This window comes from Schistocerca piceifrons, chromosome 4 (genome assembly GCF_021461385.2).
Source record: "Schistocerca piceifrons isolate TAMUIC-IGC-003096 chromosome 4, iqSchPice1.1, whole genome shotgun sequence".
In the NCBI taxonomy this organism is placed as follows: Eukaryota; Metazoa; Arthropoda; class Insecta; order Orthoptera; family Acrididae; genus Schistocerca; species Schistocerca piceifrons.
Genome location: NC_060141.1, coordinates 129080093 through 129099703, shown reverse-complemented (window position 1 = coordinate 129099703; position 19611 = coordinate 129080093). Strand labels below are relative to the sequence as shown.

Here is a 19611-nt window from a genome sequence, read left to right as displayed (position 1 = left end):
ATTTATCTCGGTTTTATTCTTCTCTCCTCCAACAGTGCCTTTATCTTGGTGGATTGTTGACAACATCAGTAAGTTTTTACTTGGTTTCGTTTTTGCTATATGGGACACCAAATTTACTGGAGGCCTACCTGTTGATGAGTCTGTGAACAAGAACATTGATGAATATAGCTCTCGATTTGACGTGTTCTTCACTAGGCCTGGAATATGCTTCCTGTTTGACTGGAGAGTTCCTACTGTAGTAACTTTGTAGTCTTGGTATAACTCTCCCGCCAAATCCACCGATGTGGAGTATCGGTCTGTAGTAATATTTCGACCAGAATTATTCACAGGTGCTACCAGACGTTTGACGACAGCTGCTGAACCCCGTTCTTCTTTCGACAAATTCTGAACATTACCTGCATAGGGTTCCATATTCAAGACGTATCTGTCAACTGCATCGGACATCATGAGTATAAGGATGCCTTACTTGCCCGTTTTATCCTTCATAAATACATTGAAGGGGCAGCGCCCTCTAAACAACTGAGCATCTCATCAGTGGTGAGGTGGACCCCTGGTTTATACAGTAGTGGAAACCTATCATTCACTTTGTTGAAAACATCACGGATTGCTGTGAACTTGTCTGCTTCCCTTCTTAGCTGGCAGGTACTTTTGTCATCAAACCTTATGATTGCAATAAGTTCCTTGAAACGTTCTCTTGCCATAATACCCTTGTAAACTGGCCGACCCATTAGGTCTGACCAAAGATCGTGTACACTAACAGAATTGTCCTTATTTGCCCCCATAAGTATCAGGATTCCTATAAAGGCATACAATTCTTTCTCATTAGTCAAAGTAACATTTCGCCTAACTGCCTCTTCATTTGAATGTTTTACTATAACATGCATGATGTCAGGCGTAAGAAGTAACTTCAAGGCTTCTCCAGGTGAATGGCAAACACCAGCTGGAGTTGCTCCTGCCTGCTCTCTTACTATATTAGCAACAGACCTCCGAGGAATTCTAGGCTGTGTGGTTATGTACCTTCCTCACGACTTGGCCACAATAACATCCTGATGGTCACTGCCTGAAGCTGCGCTATCTTCATCTTCTCTAACATCCAAATCACTTTCCCGATTTGAATCATACTCCATAACACCATGCTCATATTCACTTTCACTCCACGAGTCAGAATCTTCATCTAAAATTTCATTCAGAACTCTTTCTAAAGACGAGTCACGTATTCTTTTAGTCATTTCTAAGTCTGGGTGTGAACAGTAGAGAACTGCGCTAACTCACTGCAAGTTTACAAGATAAATAACAGCTGACTGACATCAACAATCACTTCCTCTGAAAGTAAACCGATTGTTGTGAATATCAAGAATACCAATCAACAAGAAACTAACTTGTATTGTTGTAGAGATGAGAAATACGAAATCCTACTAAGGGGAATCTTCTATAGCATGGAAGCCTAAGGGGGGGGGGGTTGTTGGACCCATAATGTTTATTTATTTTTTCTTTCAAAGCAGGAATTCTCTATAAAATATATTGACATTAACGTTTCATAAAATAGCCAACAAACAATAACTCAAAGGGAATATGTAGTATTAAAATTACTTGGGCAAAAGCAGGGGACATAAAAAAATGGTGGGTTCAACGAACCTCCCCCCCCCCCCCCCCCCCCCTTAGGCGTCGTAGGCTTAAAATCGCTGACTGCGCTGTGTGCAGTCTGTGGCTGATTGGACTCATTGTTGGATTATTCGCTTGTGTAGTGTTGGGCAGTTGCATGTGAAAAGCCTGTAGCGTTGGGTAGTTTGAGGTGAGCCGCCAGCAGTGGTGGATGTGGGGAGAGAGATGCCAGAGTTTTGAGATGTTAATATGAGCGGACGACCTGGACGCGTGTCCGTCAGAAAAAGGAAATTTGTATATATATATATATATATATATATATATATATATATATATATATATATATATAAATGACTTTTGAACACTATTAAAGTAAATACATTGTTTGTTCTCTATCAAAATAGTTAGAATCTTTTATTTAGCTGGCAGTACTGGTGCTCGCTGTATTGCAGTAGTTCGAGTAACGATGGTTTTTGTGACGTAAGTGATTCATGAAGGGTATAGGTTATTGTTAGTCAGGGCTATTCCTTTATAGGGATTATTAAAAGTCAGATTGCGTTGCGCTAAAATATTATGTGCCAGTTTAGAAATTATCAGAATAAGTAAAGAGAATACTGTCTGAGTACGTTCAGTTTTGCTCAGCTGTTTCTGTATCAAATAACTTAGAAGTTTACCAGCACAGCCTTTCTGTACATTCAAAGGGGAAGTTTCAAATGGTTGTCATGCAGGATACACATAATCGTACTTTTGTTCACACCATGTTGGTGGGCCACTTGCCTGGAGCTTGTACTAGAGTTTGTCTGTAGAAACTGGTCCTCTCGAATCTGATGTAAGCACAGTCCGCCACCTCCTCGTAAGTTCGTCTGTCTGAAAGGACCCATGATCACACAAACGCCCAAAAAGGATTGACATGTTGTGTGATGTGGTTGGTGTCAGCGAGGGTACTTGTTTTGATATGGCCTTGCTGCCTATCGACCGTTTCCATCTGTTTGCCCTTACACAAACACTATCTCGCTCGTTCCCGACATGAATATTGGACCATCCTTCTGCTCACTGTACGCTGCATCAGTCACACAGCCTGCAACACACAAGGAACGCATGGCGCATGGTCAGGGGAGCTGTCGTTCGTCAGCGCCATCTACCGTGGCAACGATACATTCCCGGACACATGTTTATAGGACATTTGTGCCTCCATTTCCAGTCAGGAATCCGTCACTGCAGTTTGTCGGTTTTATTAACGTTCATTCTGTATGTATGTATGTGTGTGTGTGTGTGTGTGTGTGTGTGTGTGTGTGTGTGTGTGTGTGCGCGCATATGTGTGTGCGCGCGCGTGTGTGTGTATGTGTGCGTGTGTGTGTGTGCGTGTGTGTGTGTGTGTGTTTTCCTCAGTTTATCTATGCTACTTGTCACAGAAGCCTTCACGAATACTCGGTGAATGGCGAAGAGATATGAATAAGAAGAAAAAAGAAGACTTTAAACCCCTAACACCGCTGCCAAGGTGTATAGCGAGGTGACATCATGGCTGTGAGGTAATTTTTGTGACAACACAAGAGTTACCGAAGGGAAATGCATTGCTAAGACTGTAGCTTCTAGACACTCGAAAATAAACCACATCCTTTTCTTTACTTAAAAATTACTGTTTATTTTTAAAATACAAAAAAAAATGTTTACATAGTTTGTGCAGAATTTATATCTACGAAACGGTAAAAATATTTTAGCATGGTGTGATACATCAGCACAAAGAAATAACTTGTTACAGAGTTATTCAAGTAAACGTCATGTATTATTCAGGTTGTAAAATTCTTATAGAGGACGTAACTGTCTATTGTTGCAACTTGACGACTTACAGATACAGTTTCCGGTGATACGTGAAAAATTACACTGTCTTTAAACAAATCAGCTCTACCGCAAATTAGGCAGTTTCATTCCGACATTCTGGTAGCGATCGAAACATACCAAGGAATACAATTACTCTTCATTGTACAAGACGACTTGACTTCAGAAAACTGTTCGTTATACTTTTTGTTGGAGAGCCACAGATATGAGCTACGACTGAGTTCTCAAACTCATCAATAATCTGTTTTTATCATGTGGGAAACAATATACCCACATTCTGAAAATATTTCTCTCCTCTGTTCGAATGTTTATGTTAAAAATGCGCTCCGGTAAGGTATTTTCAGCGTGCATCCTTGTATTACGAACTACTATTCATTTTAAGGGTTTTTTTAGTATGTAGTATTTACAAAACATAATCCCATCAAGAAAGATTATGAAAGAATGTGAAATGTCCAGTGTTATTGCTATCGGAACATTCACGTATCTCGGAACAGATTCACTGATGAGCCAGATTCACTAATGAGCTAGGCGCCTATTCATATGGTTGTTGAGCAACTTATCAGAATAGAAGAAATTTAGGGACAAATTGAAAAACAAGCGCGACAAGATGATTGCACGAAAACATCACGGGGATGATTAAGGAATCTAGTGCACAATGTGCAGATGTATTACAGAACGTCATGTCTGAGCTTCAAAAGACAGGTAACAACCAGTCACCAGAGGATCGGAATACAGTCACCGTGGTAGGGAGAATAATCTTTGTATAGTCACAGTAAAAAGTAGTAAACAATAAATTAGGCTTATCAGTATGTGCTACAAGTTGCCACTAAGATGTGACAATAGGGCCTTGGAAAGACATAAGTTAATAATAAACAAACGAGATAATAAGAAAATAATATTATTTCAGTAGGTGAAAATACTTTCGAAGTGGACCTAATTAGCTAAACTATGGTAATAAAATTTTATTGTCAAACACTGCAAGTGGATATTTGGCGTTCAAAAGTAACTCAGGCCCTTTCGTGTCTAGCAGAATATTCGTTGACGCCTGCACCGTAAGGGACATAGTCGTAGGGATAGTAGGGAGGGTAGCCCGTCGGGTAATAGTTATTTGTGGGATAGTTCACAGGAGGGTAGTTAGCTGTGGGGTAGGTGGGGTAATAATTGTTGGGATAGGAAGGGTAATATCTCGGGTAGCCCGGAGGGTAGTAGAATTCGGGGCTGTACTCCGGGTAGTAGCGGTTGTAGCCGATCATGGCGGCGGGGAAGCGGCTGCGCGGGGAGGCCTTGACCCCCAGTCGACTCTCCTTGACCAGTTCCTCCCCCGCCGCCCCCAGCGCCGCCCCAGGGTCCTCCACGGCGTCATCCGCCGCCTCAGGATCGACAGCTGTGCAGCGTCCCACCATCAGCAGCACCGTCACGAACACAACTGCCATCGCCTGCAACAGGTGGCAGCACCGATCCGTCAAATTTAGTCCACGACCACACAATGCGCTGGGTAACTCGAATCAACGAGCTTAAATTTCGTAGAGTGGCTAACACACGAGTTACCGTCAACTCAGCCGCCATATTGATGATGGTCAGAACATTGAGAGCAACCAGTAAATCATTTACCTGTGTGGAGAGTCAACTGCTTTATTTGATGAATAGTTTAATTTTTCTTTGCGATTTCGTTAGAGAAATATATATTAAATATGCCTAAAGTGCGTTTAGTGTTCAATTGCTCGAAACGATGTGACAGGAGCTAATACAGAAATGGGCGACAAATATGAAACGGGATAAGCGGTTCGCATCTGCCCAAACCACTTTGAAGAAGTCAATGGTGGCTCGTTACAACAGTTTGCAAATGGGTCGTTTTTTGGAGCTGTATTTACTGGAAAGTTTTTGCTTCTGTTATCGTAATCTTTCCCCTCGTGTTAGTATTTGCTATTAATTACGATACACACTGTATACAAATATTGCAGCTCAGCTCTTCTGACTCCCCTCTCCGCTTGGCGTCCCAAGAGGTCTTTTATATTGCCTGGGCCTTACGTGGACTTGGTGTTATAAGTTCATCCGATGAAATGCTGTCAAAGGGAACACAAATGCGAAACCAAGAATCAATGTATCTCCTCGACGGTCGACTTCAAGCATTCGATCTACATGAAATCGATTGCTTCACATCGAAACGTAATCTAAGTTTTCTCGTAATAAAAGGTGATTTCGGCTGGGAGACAGGGGAGGAGGTGACGTAAAAGTATGTGTGGGGCAAAGTACACAGAAGCTTTCTGGTCCTTTAAGCAGAATTTCAGCACGCTGTCACCAGGCAGAGCATACTTCGTCGTCATCTCAGTTCTGTACTGGGACCTCGTGGCAGTAGGGCATTTACAGCTGGATAAAACGTGGTAAATCACTTTTATACATTATCGATCTAAAATCGTATATTTTCGACTGAGTGTCAGGCGACCGTAAATCCGTCAAAAAATTGGATAAATTCTGTACCAGAGCTGACGGCTACAAGTTTCCAATACCCTAATCTATCTCCATGTCTTGAGTTGTATGTGTTATCTGTAAATTGCTGAAAAAGGTCTGATGGGGTAGAAGTTCACATTGCATACTTTTACTCCATCAAGACAATATTTGTGAACGTAACCCCGTAACCTGTACTTTGACTTGTAAAGTCCCTTCTAGCGTACTGAAGCCCTTTTATTGGCGTTTATTTACAGTAGATGCCCATTGCTCACCTTAGAGAACACGAACTAGTGTTTATTTTCTGTACCTTTTTTTTCGTTGGTTAGTGGTTTTTTCAAACACACTTCGAATATAGTTGCGTCTCGCGTAGTGCCATTTTTCCTCAGAAAGCGATGAAGAACATCAACTCGGCAGCCTAAAATAGCCGCTCTACTATCAAGATCTTGTGCTTACCGAAAATGGGATCTCAACATGGCAAACATTCAAAGCTATCTGGTTTCCAGAGGCTGCCTTAAGAGAACGTCTTAAAACCATCAAAGCTAGTGAGCAACTCGGCCGACTGAAAAACTTTTTTACTACAGGAAGAACAAGCTATAGTACAGCACAGAATTTCCCACAACAATCTTTTTTCGATATACTCTCAGATCGTTACGATATTTACTTTTTGAATTCGTTGTAAAATAAAGAATCCCTAATTTGTTTTTCCATGTATTTCCTTTTCATTTTCTTCAATATGCACGGCGTACTCTTGCCCCAGGCCTACATGCTCTTACCCTACAGCATGAAGTAAGAGCACGCGAAATTATTTTTCAGGAAAATGTTTATTACTCCTCTAATGATAATTGAACGACAATCACGCTATTACACAATGTGATTAAGTTGTCCAACTAGGTGTTGCACGCTTATCTGATATAATGTTATAAATTAAAAAAAAAGTAAAATCAAAAACTTTTACCCCATTCTCGGGTACAACAAGAAATTGCTCGAAACTATCCGTCTTTTTTTCATACAAATCATTGTACTTAGATTTACTGTCAGCTCTCATTGCGTGATTCAAGTTTCTGGTTTTGGTTCCGTTTTTAGAATTTATGTCTAACATTACCATTCTACTGAAAGTCAGAACCACTTGCCGTTACCTGTGACATAACTGGTATTGTGGGGCCTACCTTTCATGAGCTAATTTCATGAACCCTGACATGAGAGCACTGCTGAACTTATTTTTTGACACCTTCTGAAAAATCATTTAGAAGCAACTGAATTATCTCATCCAGAGCTGGACGTCGAAACTATAGATTCAATTAAATAGTTTCACCTAGAAGAGGATGTTTCGAATAATGTTAACTAACTGAAAGACTTATAAAAATCCATCAACAGTTTTAAAATACATTGCCTTGACAAAATCAGATTTCAGTTTCGTACTCCCCTAACCAAACACAATCATTTGATGTACATAATAACAGTATTTTGTTTAACTTTTATTTTTTGTTTTTGTAATGATTTATTTTACATATGTCTTAGCACTTCTGACCAGGTGCATTTAACATATTCTAAACATGATCCGCATACTAATAGCACCTGGAATTTGTGAGGGACTCAGGTTTTTATTATACTGCCCAGAACCATTCATAAAATTGGCGTAGTTTATTTATTTATATTTTGAGTCCTCAACGTAGTGGCTAGTTTGATGTTTTTTCCTCGAATTCCTCTCCAGTACTTGTACTCTACATCCTCAATTATTTGTTGGAAGTATTCCAGTCTTTGTCTTCCTGTAGCGTTTTTACCCTCTACAGCTCCCTGTAGTACCAAATGTCTTAAGAAATGTCCTACCTTCCTGTACCTTCTTCTTGTCAGTGTTCTCCATGTGTTTCTTTTTTCGCCGATTCTGGAAGAACTTCCTCATTCCTTAACTAATCTGTTCATCAAATTTTCAACATCCTTCTACACTATCACATCTCAAACGCTTCGATTTTCTTCTGTTCCATTGTTGCTACAGTCTATCATTTACTACGGTACAATGCTATTCTCCAAATGTACATTCTCAGAAATTTCTTTGTCAAATTTACGCCTATGTCTGATGCTAGTAGACTTATTATTCTCAGGAATGTCCCTTTTGCCTGGTCTAATTTGCTTTTTATGTCCTATGTGCTTCGTCCGTAGAGTGTTGTTCTGCTTCCAAGTCAGCAGAACACATTAACCTCGTCTACCAGAAATGGTCCGAAGTTTTTATCTCATATCTGTTGCTCCTCATTACATTCGTCTGTCTTCGATTTACTCTCAGTCTGTATTCTGTACTCATTAAACTATTCATTCCGTTCAATACGTCCTGAAATTCTTCCTTAGTTTCATGGAGTACAGTAACGTCATCAGCGAATCTTATCATTCATATTCTCTCACCCTGAATTTTAAATGCACGCAAATGTTTTCCGTCATTGCTACTTCGATGTACAGTTTGAAGAGTAGGGGCGAAAGACTGCATCCTTGTCTTACATTCTTTATAATCCGAGCTCTTCGATCTTGGTCTTCCAGTCTTAATGTACCCTTTGGTTCTTGTGCATACTGTATATTGCATAATATAGTTTACTTCCATTCTCTCAAATTACGAATGTCTTGTACCATTTGACATTGTCGAACGCTTATTTCCAGGTCGACAAATCCTACGAATGAATCTTGATCTTCTCTGAAGTCTTACTTCCTTTAGTACTTGAAAAGTCAGAACTGCTTCAGCTGGACGGTGTGGCCGAGCGGTTCTAGGCGCTTCAGTCTGGAACCGCGCGACCGCTACATTCGCAGGTTCGAATCCTGCCTCGAACATGGATGAGTTCGGTTAGGTAGGTTTAAGTAGTTCTAAGTTCTAGGGGACTGATGATCTCAGATGTTAAGTCCCATAGTGCTCAGAGCCATTTGAACCATTTCGAACTGCTTCTCTGGTGCTGTCACATTTCCCAACAATATCACTTAGAAATCAAACGAGTTCCTGGTCCTGATAAAACGACGTTGATAAATCGACATCAATAACGGTAATACAAAGGCTATTGGAAAAGAAAGTTCCGATCGTTCGCCAAATGGAAGCCACTGTGAAAATAAAAAATGTTTTATTTACAACAGTTAGCAACACCTTCCAGCCACTTCACTTCGTAGACGGCACTCCGACTTAGACACCTGTCGTACCGTTGCACCAACTTTCCAATCCCCTCGTCATAGAAGGCAACCGCCTGTGCTTTCCGCCAATACTCTACGCTGGTCTACAGCTCGTTGACTATATCAAAATATTGCCTTCAAAGCCAGCGCTTCATGTGAGCAGAGATGAAACTAGGGGCCTTCCAACTACAGCCTATTTGTGAGTGATCAAACACTTCCTACTTAAAACGTTGCAAGAGCAACTTCACTTCCGCTGCAGAGTGTGGCCGAAAGTTGTCATGAAGAAGGAACCGCATGACAGTTGTGTTATGTGTGCTGCATGACATCAGGCGAAATCTCTGACCAGACCCTCATACCTGGCGGCAGGCGCTATTTCCTAGACATCTTTGCATGATCATTTTTGTGCACTCAGAACTGAAAAGAGCGACGCGACACGATCGACGGGCATACTAGAGACACTGTCCAACACACTTCTGCAAAGCTTCATCGGATTTTCAGAGTGGTTTCCATTTTGCGTTAGGGCGGAAGTTACATTCCAGAAAGCTCAAAAATGGCGCTGAGCACTAAGGGACTTAACTTCTGAGGTAATCAGTCCCCTAGAACTTAGAACCACCTAGACCTGACTAACCTAAGGACATCACACACATCCATGCCCGAGGCAGGATTCGAACCTGCGACCGTAGCGGTCACGCGATTCCAGACTGTAGCGCCTAGAACCGCTCGGCCACCCCGGCCGGCTTCCAGAAAGTCCTTGTATATTCATAAGAGTTGTTGATTTGGGTATCTACTAACTGGAGCTCGACTAAATGGCAGAAAACAAATAGTTCTGAATGCAAAGGGTACAATATCAGCAGATGTGACGGTTCAAACAGAGCTGAATAAACGGGTCAGTGGAACAGAGTGTCATACTGTGATGGCTTGTACAGGGCACGTTGCTGAAACAGTGATGCGTGTATTGGGCCGGTGTTTAGAAGAGGGACATACATAGTTAAGAAAGGAAAATTGGTGCTTAAGTCCCATCGATGATGAGGTTATCTGAGATGGAGCTCGAGCTCTGACTGGGGAAGGAAAGTAACTGTACTAACGCCAAAGGAAGTATCCCAGTATTCGCATGAAAGTATATACGGAAAGCACAGAAAATCTAAATCTGGATAGTCCAACTGGGGAATAGAAGTCCAGAATGCCTCAGTACATGGTACTGAACAATTAGTGGATCATGCTATTTAACTACTCGACAGGATCACTGACTTATTGTACTTATGGCCGTTAGGAGCCAAACAGTTTCATTCATGTTGTCAATTAGAAGCACTTTGACACGTCGACCTGACTATCGTCCACAGCTAGAATCTGCCGTGGGCAGGTCTGGTGGAACACGTCCCGTTGCGTCGGTTTCCACTGTGGAGAAATCACGAACGTTTCAGTATCGCCGTCGCTGTCTTGTGAAGTGGCAAAACGTAGTGTTTTCGGACGAGTCCTACTTCAGCCTGCTGTACGGTGATAGCCGTGTAGAAGTCAGGTGCTGGCACAGCGACTGTGATCTGGAAGCCCACACGTTGGAACAGCTTGCCAAACTCAGTGCATGTCAGGCATCCAAAAAGTTCGGAGACTGATTTTATTCCTTGCGTTTAAGCGACGTCAACGCATTAACTAGGGTGGTAGCTTGAACTAACAGCTCTCAACAATAGATGTGCATTCGATCAGTCAGCTGTGAACAGGTTGTGTTAAGTAGTGGATTGCTGGCGCAGTGTGTTTTTGGGTCACAAACTGCTATGGAGGAACGTCTCTAAATCAAGTGTTCAAGATACTCATTAGAATCTTTTGAAGGATAGGGAAGGGTGTGCAAAGTCTGTACAGCACATCTTAACTCCCGAACAAAAACGACGACTCGTAGGCACGGACCACGACATGACTGAAAACGAAACACGGACAGGTTTTTCCCTGGGAGACATCATGAAGGGTGAGGAGACCTAGTATTACCAGCACAAACTACGGAAAATGAGAAAGTACAGTAACTGACATGAAGGATCAACGCTTTGACGACGTTAATGCCATTCGAACCTATGTTAAACGTGAGCTGAGCATCCCAAAGAATGACATTTATGATAATTTTATATGGTTTAATAAACGACTTGTGCATTGTAATCAGTTGAGGCGAGGCTATATAGAACACTTGAACCATTAAAATCACCATCTTAACTTCCCCTCCATTTTTCATTGATGCAGTATCGAAAATTTTTGGACTGCCGTGGCATTCTGGTTTGGGACGGCAATGGATAAACAAGTTACCTGGTGGCTATAATTAAACTTTCACTATTTAACATGTTATAACACGGAAACTAATTACCGTACGAGCACCAGACTTCGTAGCATTAATGTCCAGAATATGGGTTGCATGATTTCCACACGTCACAGCGTCGCCACTCAATTCCAACTATGGCCACCAGGTGCCGTGATAAATCATCGTGATTCACAGTCTCACCCACCTGAACAGGAACAGTGCACTTGCTGACGTGTCAACATGAGCATGGACAAAAGGAACACGGCATTGTTGATGAAGCTCTATTATCAAAACAACAATAATGCTGCAGCTGCACTTGAAACTATTAGGGGAGGGTCTTTTTTCTCCCCCTGCTGTGCTGCGCAAGATGACAAAGCTCGAATCAACACAGGAGAACAGGACGTCGCTCCGGCAACAGGCCGACTACCGGCTGCACCACAGGTGGTTGATAAAATCGCTGTTGCTATGGCAGACAATGCTGCGCATAACTCCCAACCGTCAGGCAGTGCGCGTGCTATATCACGATAGCTGAACATCCCGTGCTCCACTGTACGGAAGGAGCTTCAGACTATTCTCAAATGGTATCCGTACAAGATCGATATCGTACAGCAGCTTGTACCGCAGGACGCACAACGATATGTTGACTTCACTCTCCACTTTCTCGCAAGGATTGAAGAGGGCTCGCCGTGAACCATCCTGTGGACAGACGAAGCTCTTTGGTCACTGAAGGGTGAGGTAATGGAAATGAGCGTTTGGCGTCTTTGGCCCGGAGGCGCCTTGCGGGGCAGGTCCGGCCGCCTTGGTGAGGTGTTATTACATTGGAAGCCACATTGGGCGACCTGCGCCCCGGATTGGGGTGAAAAGATGATGAAGACAGCACAACACCCAGTCCCAGAGCGGAGAAAACCTCCGACCTAGCCGGGAATCGAACCCGGGCCGCCGGCCGTAGTGGCCGAGCGGTTCTAGGCGCTTCAGTCCGGAACCGCGCGACTGCTACGGTAGCAGGTTCGAATCCTGCCTCCGGCATGGATGTGTGTGATGTCCTTAGGTTAGTTAGGTTTAAGTAGTTCTAAGTTCTAGTGGACTGATGACCTCAGATGTTAAGTGCCATAGTGCTCAGAGCCATTTGAAACATTTTTGAACCCGGGACCGTAGGACGAAGGGTGAGGTGAACAAACAGAACTGCTGAGTGTGGGGAACTTCACCTCCAGTCACTATGCATGAAGTTCCTCTGTATGGTGAACGTGTCACCGTATGGTGTGGCTTCACGGCTACGTTAATCACTGGCCCATTCTTTTTTTGAACAGGTTGACGCTCAAGGACCAAAGGCGTTCATTATGTCTGGCCAGCGTTACTGCGGTATGCTTCGCAGGGTATGTTTTACCCAACCTATGGGAAGCAGACGCATTAAACTCAACAGTTTTTTTGCAAGATGGGCCCCCCCACCGTACATCGCTCGTGAAATTCATCTGCTTCTCCGAAACACATTTGGAAACTATCGAATTATCAGCCGATCGTTTCGAAATTCTTGGGTGGCACGACACCTGATCTCACTCCCTATGATTTCTGGTTTTGGGGCTTCCTGAAGGACAGCATATCAAGAGAGGTAGCCAGTATACTTACTAACAGGCATCGTTCTGCTGTGCAGAATGCAATCTTGCGCTTTCATACTCTTCTGTACACATATGGGTGCCATATTGAGCCCCTTTTGTAGCAGTAAGGGTACCGGTATGTAATGGTATGATGTACCGTAGCAGCACATTAAAAGTGTTTCAACTGAAGTGATTCTGCGTTATTTTTCATCTCCATGTCCTTAAAGTTAATGCTACCAAGTTTGGTCCTCAAACGGTAATTAGTTTCCGTGTTATAACGTGTTAAATAGGAAAAGTTTAGTTATAACCTCCCAGTATATCGACTCTTATGTTTTGAGAGCAATGTGAAAAGCAGCTGTTACATCATATAAGTTTAGAATACGAAGTACTAACTTTTCTTCAATCAGTTTCAGTTGCAATATTTCAACGGGTAAGTACCCAGCTACATGTGAGAATAATTTCTAGTCTTCGTAGGAAAACAAATGGAAACACTACTCATGTGATATGCAAGTCAGCTGAGACGTCGACAATCAAACATAACTAGCAGCCACAGTTTTTCCAGTTATTTTAAAAGTTTATCTTTCCTAAATAAATAAAATGTTTAGCAGTGCTATCATTAGTAACGTGCAGTTACATTTTACATATTCACAAATATTAGTCTTATAAATGATATCTATGTATAATTAATAATATAACATCTTTCGTATATTCTCTGAAATAATAAAATATGTATGTTTGTAGAAATACTGCATGTTTAACTTTGAGTTGTTCTAAGTTTTGTTAATAATTGTGCTGTATAATCGAAAGCGTATATACATGTACATAATTATATTTTCTTATACTGTACTTCCAAACCATGTATACCCTGCTGAAAACAGTACGTTATTTTTCGATATTTCATAATTTTATAATCTTATATTCACAGTGTCCCATGTTGTAATATACCAATGTTATCTTACCGGGACCATAATTAACCTAAATTTGGAAAGAAAATTGATGTAGACTGTTAAAGTACCTGAGGATGAGCCCCAGGGCTCGAATAGCGTCGTGTTTTAAAATAAAATCACGACTGTGACTGAAGGTGGTTATCTTTATTTTATGAAAGTAACAAACACTGACAGCAACGGATAAAACTGAGATACCTAGGATATGATTGGCAAATAACTTGGTCGTTACTATTCTTCCACAACGATTATTGATGATTTTTAGGGTATAACAGGTGTACGATTCATTATGAATAGGAAGGTAGGGCAGAGGGTGTGTTACTGTGAACAGTTCAGTGACCGGGTTGTTCTAATCAGAATCTACAGCAGACCAACACCGACAACGATAATTCAGGTATACATGCCGACGTCGCAAGCTGAAGATGAACAGATAGAGAAAGTGTATGAGGATATTGAAAGGGTAATGCAGTATGTAAAGGGGGACGAAAATCTAATAGTCATGGGCAACTGGAATGCACTTGTAGGGGAAGGAGTAGAAGAAAAGGTTACAGGAGAATATGGGCTTGGGACAAGGAATGAAAGAGGAGAAAGACTAATTGAGTTCTGTAACAAGTTTCAGCTAGTAATAGCGAATACCCTGTTCAAGAATCACAAGAGGAGGAGGTATACTTGAAAAAGGCCGGGAGATACGGGAAGATTTCAATTAGATTACATCATGGTCAGACAGAGATTCCGAAATCAGATACTGGATTGTAAGGCGCACCCAGGAGCAGATATTGACTCAGATCACAATATAGTAGTGATGAAGAGTAGGCTGAAGTTCAATACATTAGTAAGGAAGAATCAATGCGCAAAGAAGTGGGATACGGAAGTACTAAGGAATGACGAGATACGTTTGAAGTTTTCTAACGCTATAGATACAGCAATAAGGAATAGCGCAGTAGGCAGTACGGTTGAAGAGGAATGGACATCTCTAAAAAGGGCCATCACGGAAGTTCGGAAGGAAAACATAGGTACAAAGAAGGTAGCTGCGAAGAAACCATGGGTAACAGAAGAAATACTTCAGTTGATTGATGAAAGGAGGAAGTACAAACATGTTCCGGGAAAATCAGGAATACAGAAATACAAGTCGCTGAGGAATGAAATAAATAGGAAGTGCAGGGAAGCTAAGACGAAATGGCTGCAGGAAAAATGTGAAGACATCGAAAAAGATATGATTGTCGGAAGGACAGACTCAGCATACAGGAAAGTCAAAACAACCTTTGGTGACACTAAAAGCAACGGTTATAACATTAAGAGTGCAACGGGAATTCCACTGTTAAATGCAGAGGAGAGAGCAGATAGGTGGGAAGAATACATTGAAAGCCTCTATGAGGGTGAAGATTTGTCTGATGTGATAGAAGGAGAAACAGGAGTCGATTTAGAAAAGATAGGGGATCCAGTATTAGAATCGGAATTTAAAAGAGCTTTGGAGGACTTACAGTCAAACAAGGCAGAAGGGATAGATAACGTTCCATCAGAATTTCTAAAATCACTGGGGGGAGTGGCAACAAAACGACTATTCACGTTGGTGTGTAGAATATATGAGTCTGGCGATATACCATCTGACTTTCGGAAAAGCATCATCCACACAATTCCGAAGACGGCAAGAGCTGACAAGTGCGAGAATTATCGCACAATCAGTTTAACAGCTCATGCATCGAATCTGCTTACAAGAATAACATACAGAAGAATGGAAAAGAAAATTGAGAATGCGCTAGGTGACGATCAGTTTGGCTTTAGGAAAAGTAAAGGGATGAGAGAGGCAATTCTGACGTTACGGCTAATTATGGAAACAAGGCTAAAGAAAAATCAAGACACTTTCATAGGATTTGTCGACCTGGAAAAAGCATTCGACAATATAAAATGGTGCAAGCTGTTCGAGATTCTGAAAAAAGTAGGGGTAAGCTATAGGGAGAGACGGGTCATATACAACCAAGAGGGAATAATAAGAGTGGAGGATCAAGAACGAAGTGCTCGTATTAAGAAGGGTGTAAGACAAGGATGTAGCCTTTCGCCCCTACTCTTCAATCTGTACATCGAGGAAGCAATGATGGAAATAAAAGAAAGGTTCAGGAGTGGAATTAAAATACGAGGTGAAAGGATATCAATGATACGATTGGCTGATGACATTGCTATCCTGAGTGAAAGTGAAGAAGAATTAAATGATCTGCTGAACGGAATGAACAGTCTAATGAGTACACAGTATGGTTTGAGAGTAAATCGGAGAAAGACGAAGGTAATGAGAAGTAGTAGAAATGAGAACAGCGAGAAACTTAACATCAGGATTGATGGTCACGAAGTCAATGAAGTTAAGGATTTCTGCTACCTAGGCAGTAAAATAACCAATGACGGACGGAGCAAGGAGGACATCAAAAGCAGACTCGCTATGGCAAAAAAGGCATTTCTGTCCAAGAGAAGTCTACTAATATCAAATACCGGCCGTAATTTGAGGAAGAAATTTCTGAGGATGTACGTCTGGAGTACAGCATTGTATGGTAGTGAAGCATGGACTGTGGGAAAACCGGAACAGAAAAGAATCGAAGCATTTGAGATGTGGTGCTATAGACGAATGTTGAAAATTAGGTGGACTGATAAGGTAAGGAATGAGGAGGTTCTACGCAGAATCGGAGAGGAAAGGAATATGTGGAAAACACTGATAAGGAGAAGGGACAGGATGATAGGACATCTGCTAAGACATGAGGGAATGACGTCCATGGTACTAGAGGGAGCTGTAGAGGGCAAAAACTATAGAGGAAGACAGAGATTGGAATACGTCAAGCAAATAATTGAGGACGTAGGTTGCAAGTGCTACTCTGAGATGAAGAGGTTAGCAGAGGAAAGGAATTCGTGGCGGGCCGCATCAAACCAGTCAGTAGACTGATGACCAAAAAAAAAAGGGTAGTTTACAAAAATCACGTAAAGGGACATTCCTCAAGAAAAATATCTCGGGCTTTGCAACGTTTAGAGGCGCTGTTTACAGTACATGATCATTTCACATTTCCACCATGCTCGTTTATACGGCTCGAATCCTTTGTGGACTGCCAGTAAAGAAACTTTGGAGGTCAGTTCAGTAACGCATAAATTTACAGGCTAGTAGAAACAGAAACTGTGTATAATGTTAAAATATCTCACAAATGATAGCTATTCCTCAACACGCGCCATCTCAAATGCTTGCCACCATGTCACGGAAGAATAGGCCATCGTCAGGCTGCAGGAACACTCCATAATATAAATGTCGGGTACCTCGCAAATGGCCATTAGTCATAATGGCAAATAAAGCTGCGTCTTCAAGGGCTCAAACAACCCTGAAACTGAACTGCACCTAACAGGAGACGCGTAGTGTATCCCAGAGACTCGCGATGTTTCCTCTTTCAAGTAAAGCAAGATATATAGTGCATTGATGGACCATTGAGGTATTGAGCCATGACTTGGGCCCACTTATTCAACTTATCGTGAACATAACATACCTGCCATCAATGTACTAGCTTCACACACACACACACACACACACACACACACACACACACACACACACACACACACATATATATATATATATATATATATATATATATATGCGTGTGCGTATGTGTGTGTGTGTGTGTGTGTGTGTGTGTGTGTGTGTTCCACATCTCTTCCTAAACCCTGGACCGATTTCCACCACACTTGGACGCACATCCCTTGCTGTCAGGCAACAGTCGTTGTGGGGGTAAGAACCATCTACTACCTATCGTAGTTCAGGAGAAATGACGTCATAAACAATGAGATGCGTGAAAAATTGCCGCATAGTGCATGACCCTTAGAAGTATGACTTCTGTGCTATAAACTGTATTCGCAATAAATTTCGCAGGCACTATCTACATATGCAGCTAAATGCATCTACAAATGTATATCATGGTACTCCACATACTTCAGGAGATATTATGTCATGAGTATTGAGAGGAGTGAAAAAGTGCCGCATTATGTACGACGTTTGAATTTATTCTCTGTTGGTGCATCATGGTCAGGGGACATCGGCTGGTAAATAATTGTCAATGTCAATAAAATTCGCCAACTGCCGTATACTTTAAGATTTTATTTTATTTTATTCTGAAAGCATCCAGTTTCGGCATTTCATTATGCCATCTTCAGGCCCCGTACGCATCTATCCACATAAACGAATTTGTCGTATAGCGCCATAAAACAATGGAATGCGCGATATCCAGTCATTTACGGCGCTATAGGGCAAGTTCGTTTACTACCCTGACAACTGGCAGCGCTTTTGACAGCTTTCAACTGTGAAGTGCAAACGGCTGTAGGCGATAATGACATCCGTCTTTAGAGCAAGGAAGAGGCTTTGCCGTAGAGACGTTCGTAAGACTGCGATGTAGACAAACGAAGCTGCTGCGTCCAGCTAACAGAAACTGTCCTGGATCAGGTTCCTTAATTTGGATACTGTACTTACGGTATATTTTAGTACATTATGCACTTTTTTTTGTATGACCGTTTCATAATTTCAATACATGAATAAATAAAAATGAAATTTTTTCTGTGCTTCATTGCAAACACAGTTCACTTTTTTGTTTTCTTGTGTGATAGAAAATTGGCAGAATGAATAGCCAGGCAATGCCGGCTTTGTCAGCTAGTAAAATACAAAATACTTTAAAATATATAAACTATGAAACAACAGTTTCGGCCGTATTACAACGGGATTCCGCAGGGAAAGGCCTGACGAAGGCCATTGTAATAAGGCTGAAACTTCGGCTATACAGTGGTCAAGTAAACTGACATACCACCGGGAGAGCGATGTGCTGGCCACATTCCCTCCATAACTGCATCCAGTGACGCCTGTGGACTAACGCCGAAACGGCGGCCGGTCAGTACCGTTGGGCCTTCATGGCCTGTTCGGGCGGAGTTTAGTTTTAGTCGGTTACATAGATTGTACGTTTTAAAATATTTTATTTCTTATACAGTGACGTGGTGCGACACTCAAAAGAATTTTATTCATGATGTTACTGTTGAGTAAGTGTTGACTTTCATTCTAAATCTCTAGGAGTGAGCTACGGACACTACCGCCTCTCAAAATAATAAATGCCATGTTCACAGGACATTACGTATTTAAACGACCCGATCTTAACTCCAGAGAAAATGTCTGGGTCTGTTTGTAACTCCAGATGAAATGTAGCAACCAGTATTTCTGCAGTGGGTATTTCAACGGGATTTGATTTTCAACGTGTGGCTTTAGGCACTTGTCGGTTGTCCTTTTCCTTAAACTGACGCCATTATCAAGGCTAGAAGCGGTGTTCTGCACTACCAGAGTGATGCGTCCTGGAGGTGCGCCAACATTTTATGCGACGTGGTAGGCTTATACTGAGTGTGCATGATGTTTATAAAATCAGAATAACTATTGTCTCAGTAGGATCTATCTATAAATCAAGGGGCATTCAAATTAAACCCGGCCACTAGTGTAAAGAAATGGTAACGATTTTATTAACTCAAAAATGGATTTTTTACACAGTACACACACTCTAATATAGTCGCCAAAACTGTTGGCACATTTATCCCATTGCGACACTAGCCGGTCGATTCCATCCTTGAAGAAGCTAGCAGGCTGCTGTCGGATCCAGGTCTGGACCCAGTTACATACTTCGTCGTTCGTTGCGAATCGATATCCGCAAATACACTCCTGGAAATTGAAATAAGAACACCGTGAATTCATTGTCCCAGTAAGGGGAAGCTTTATTGGCACATT

At 41.8% G+C, this 19611-nt stretch overlaps 1 protein-coding gene across 2 annotated transcripts in view; it reads right to left on the bottom strand.

Moving 5' to 3' along the window:
• Positions 1-3218: 3218 nt before the first annotated feature.
• LOC124795013 (adhesive plaque matrix protein-like) overlaps positions 3219-19611 on the bottom strand; it is a 37388-nt gene continuing 20995 nt past the window's right edge. For both annotated transcript variants that reach the window (XM_047258776.1, XM_047258775.1), the window contains one exon: positions 3219-4874. In XM_047258776.1, coding sequence (XP_047114732.1) covers positions 4446-4874 — 429 coding nt within the window. In that variant the 3' untranslated portion in view covers positions 3219-4445. The remainder of the gene's footprint in view (positions 4875-19611) is intronic.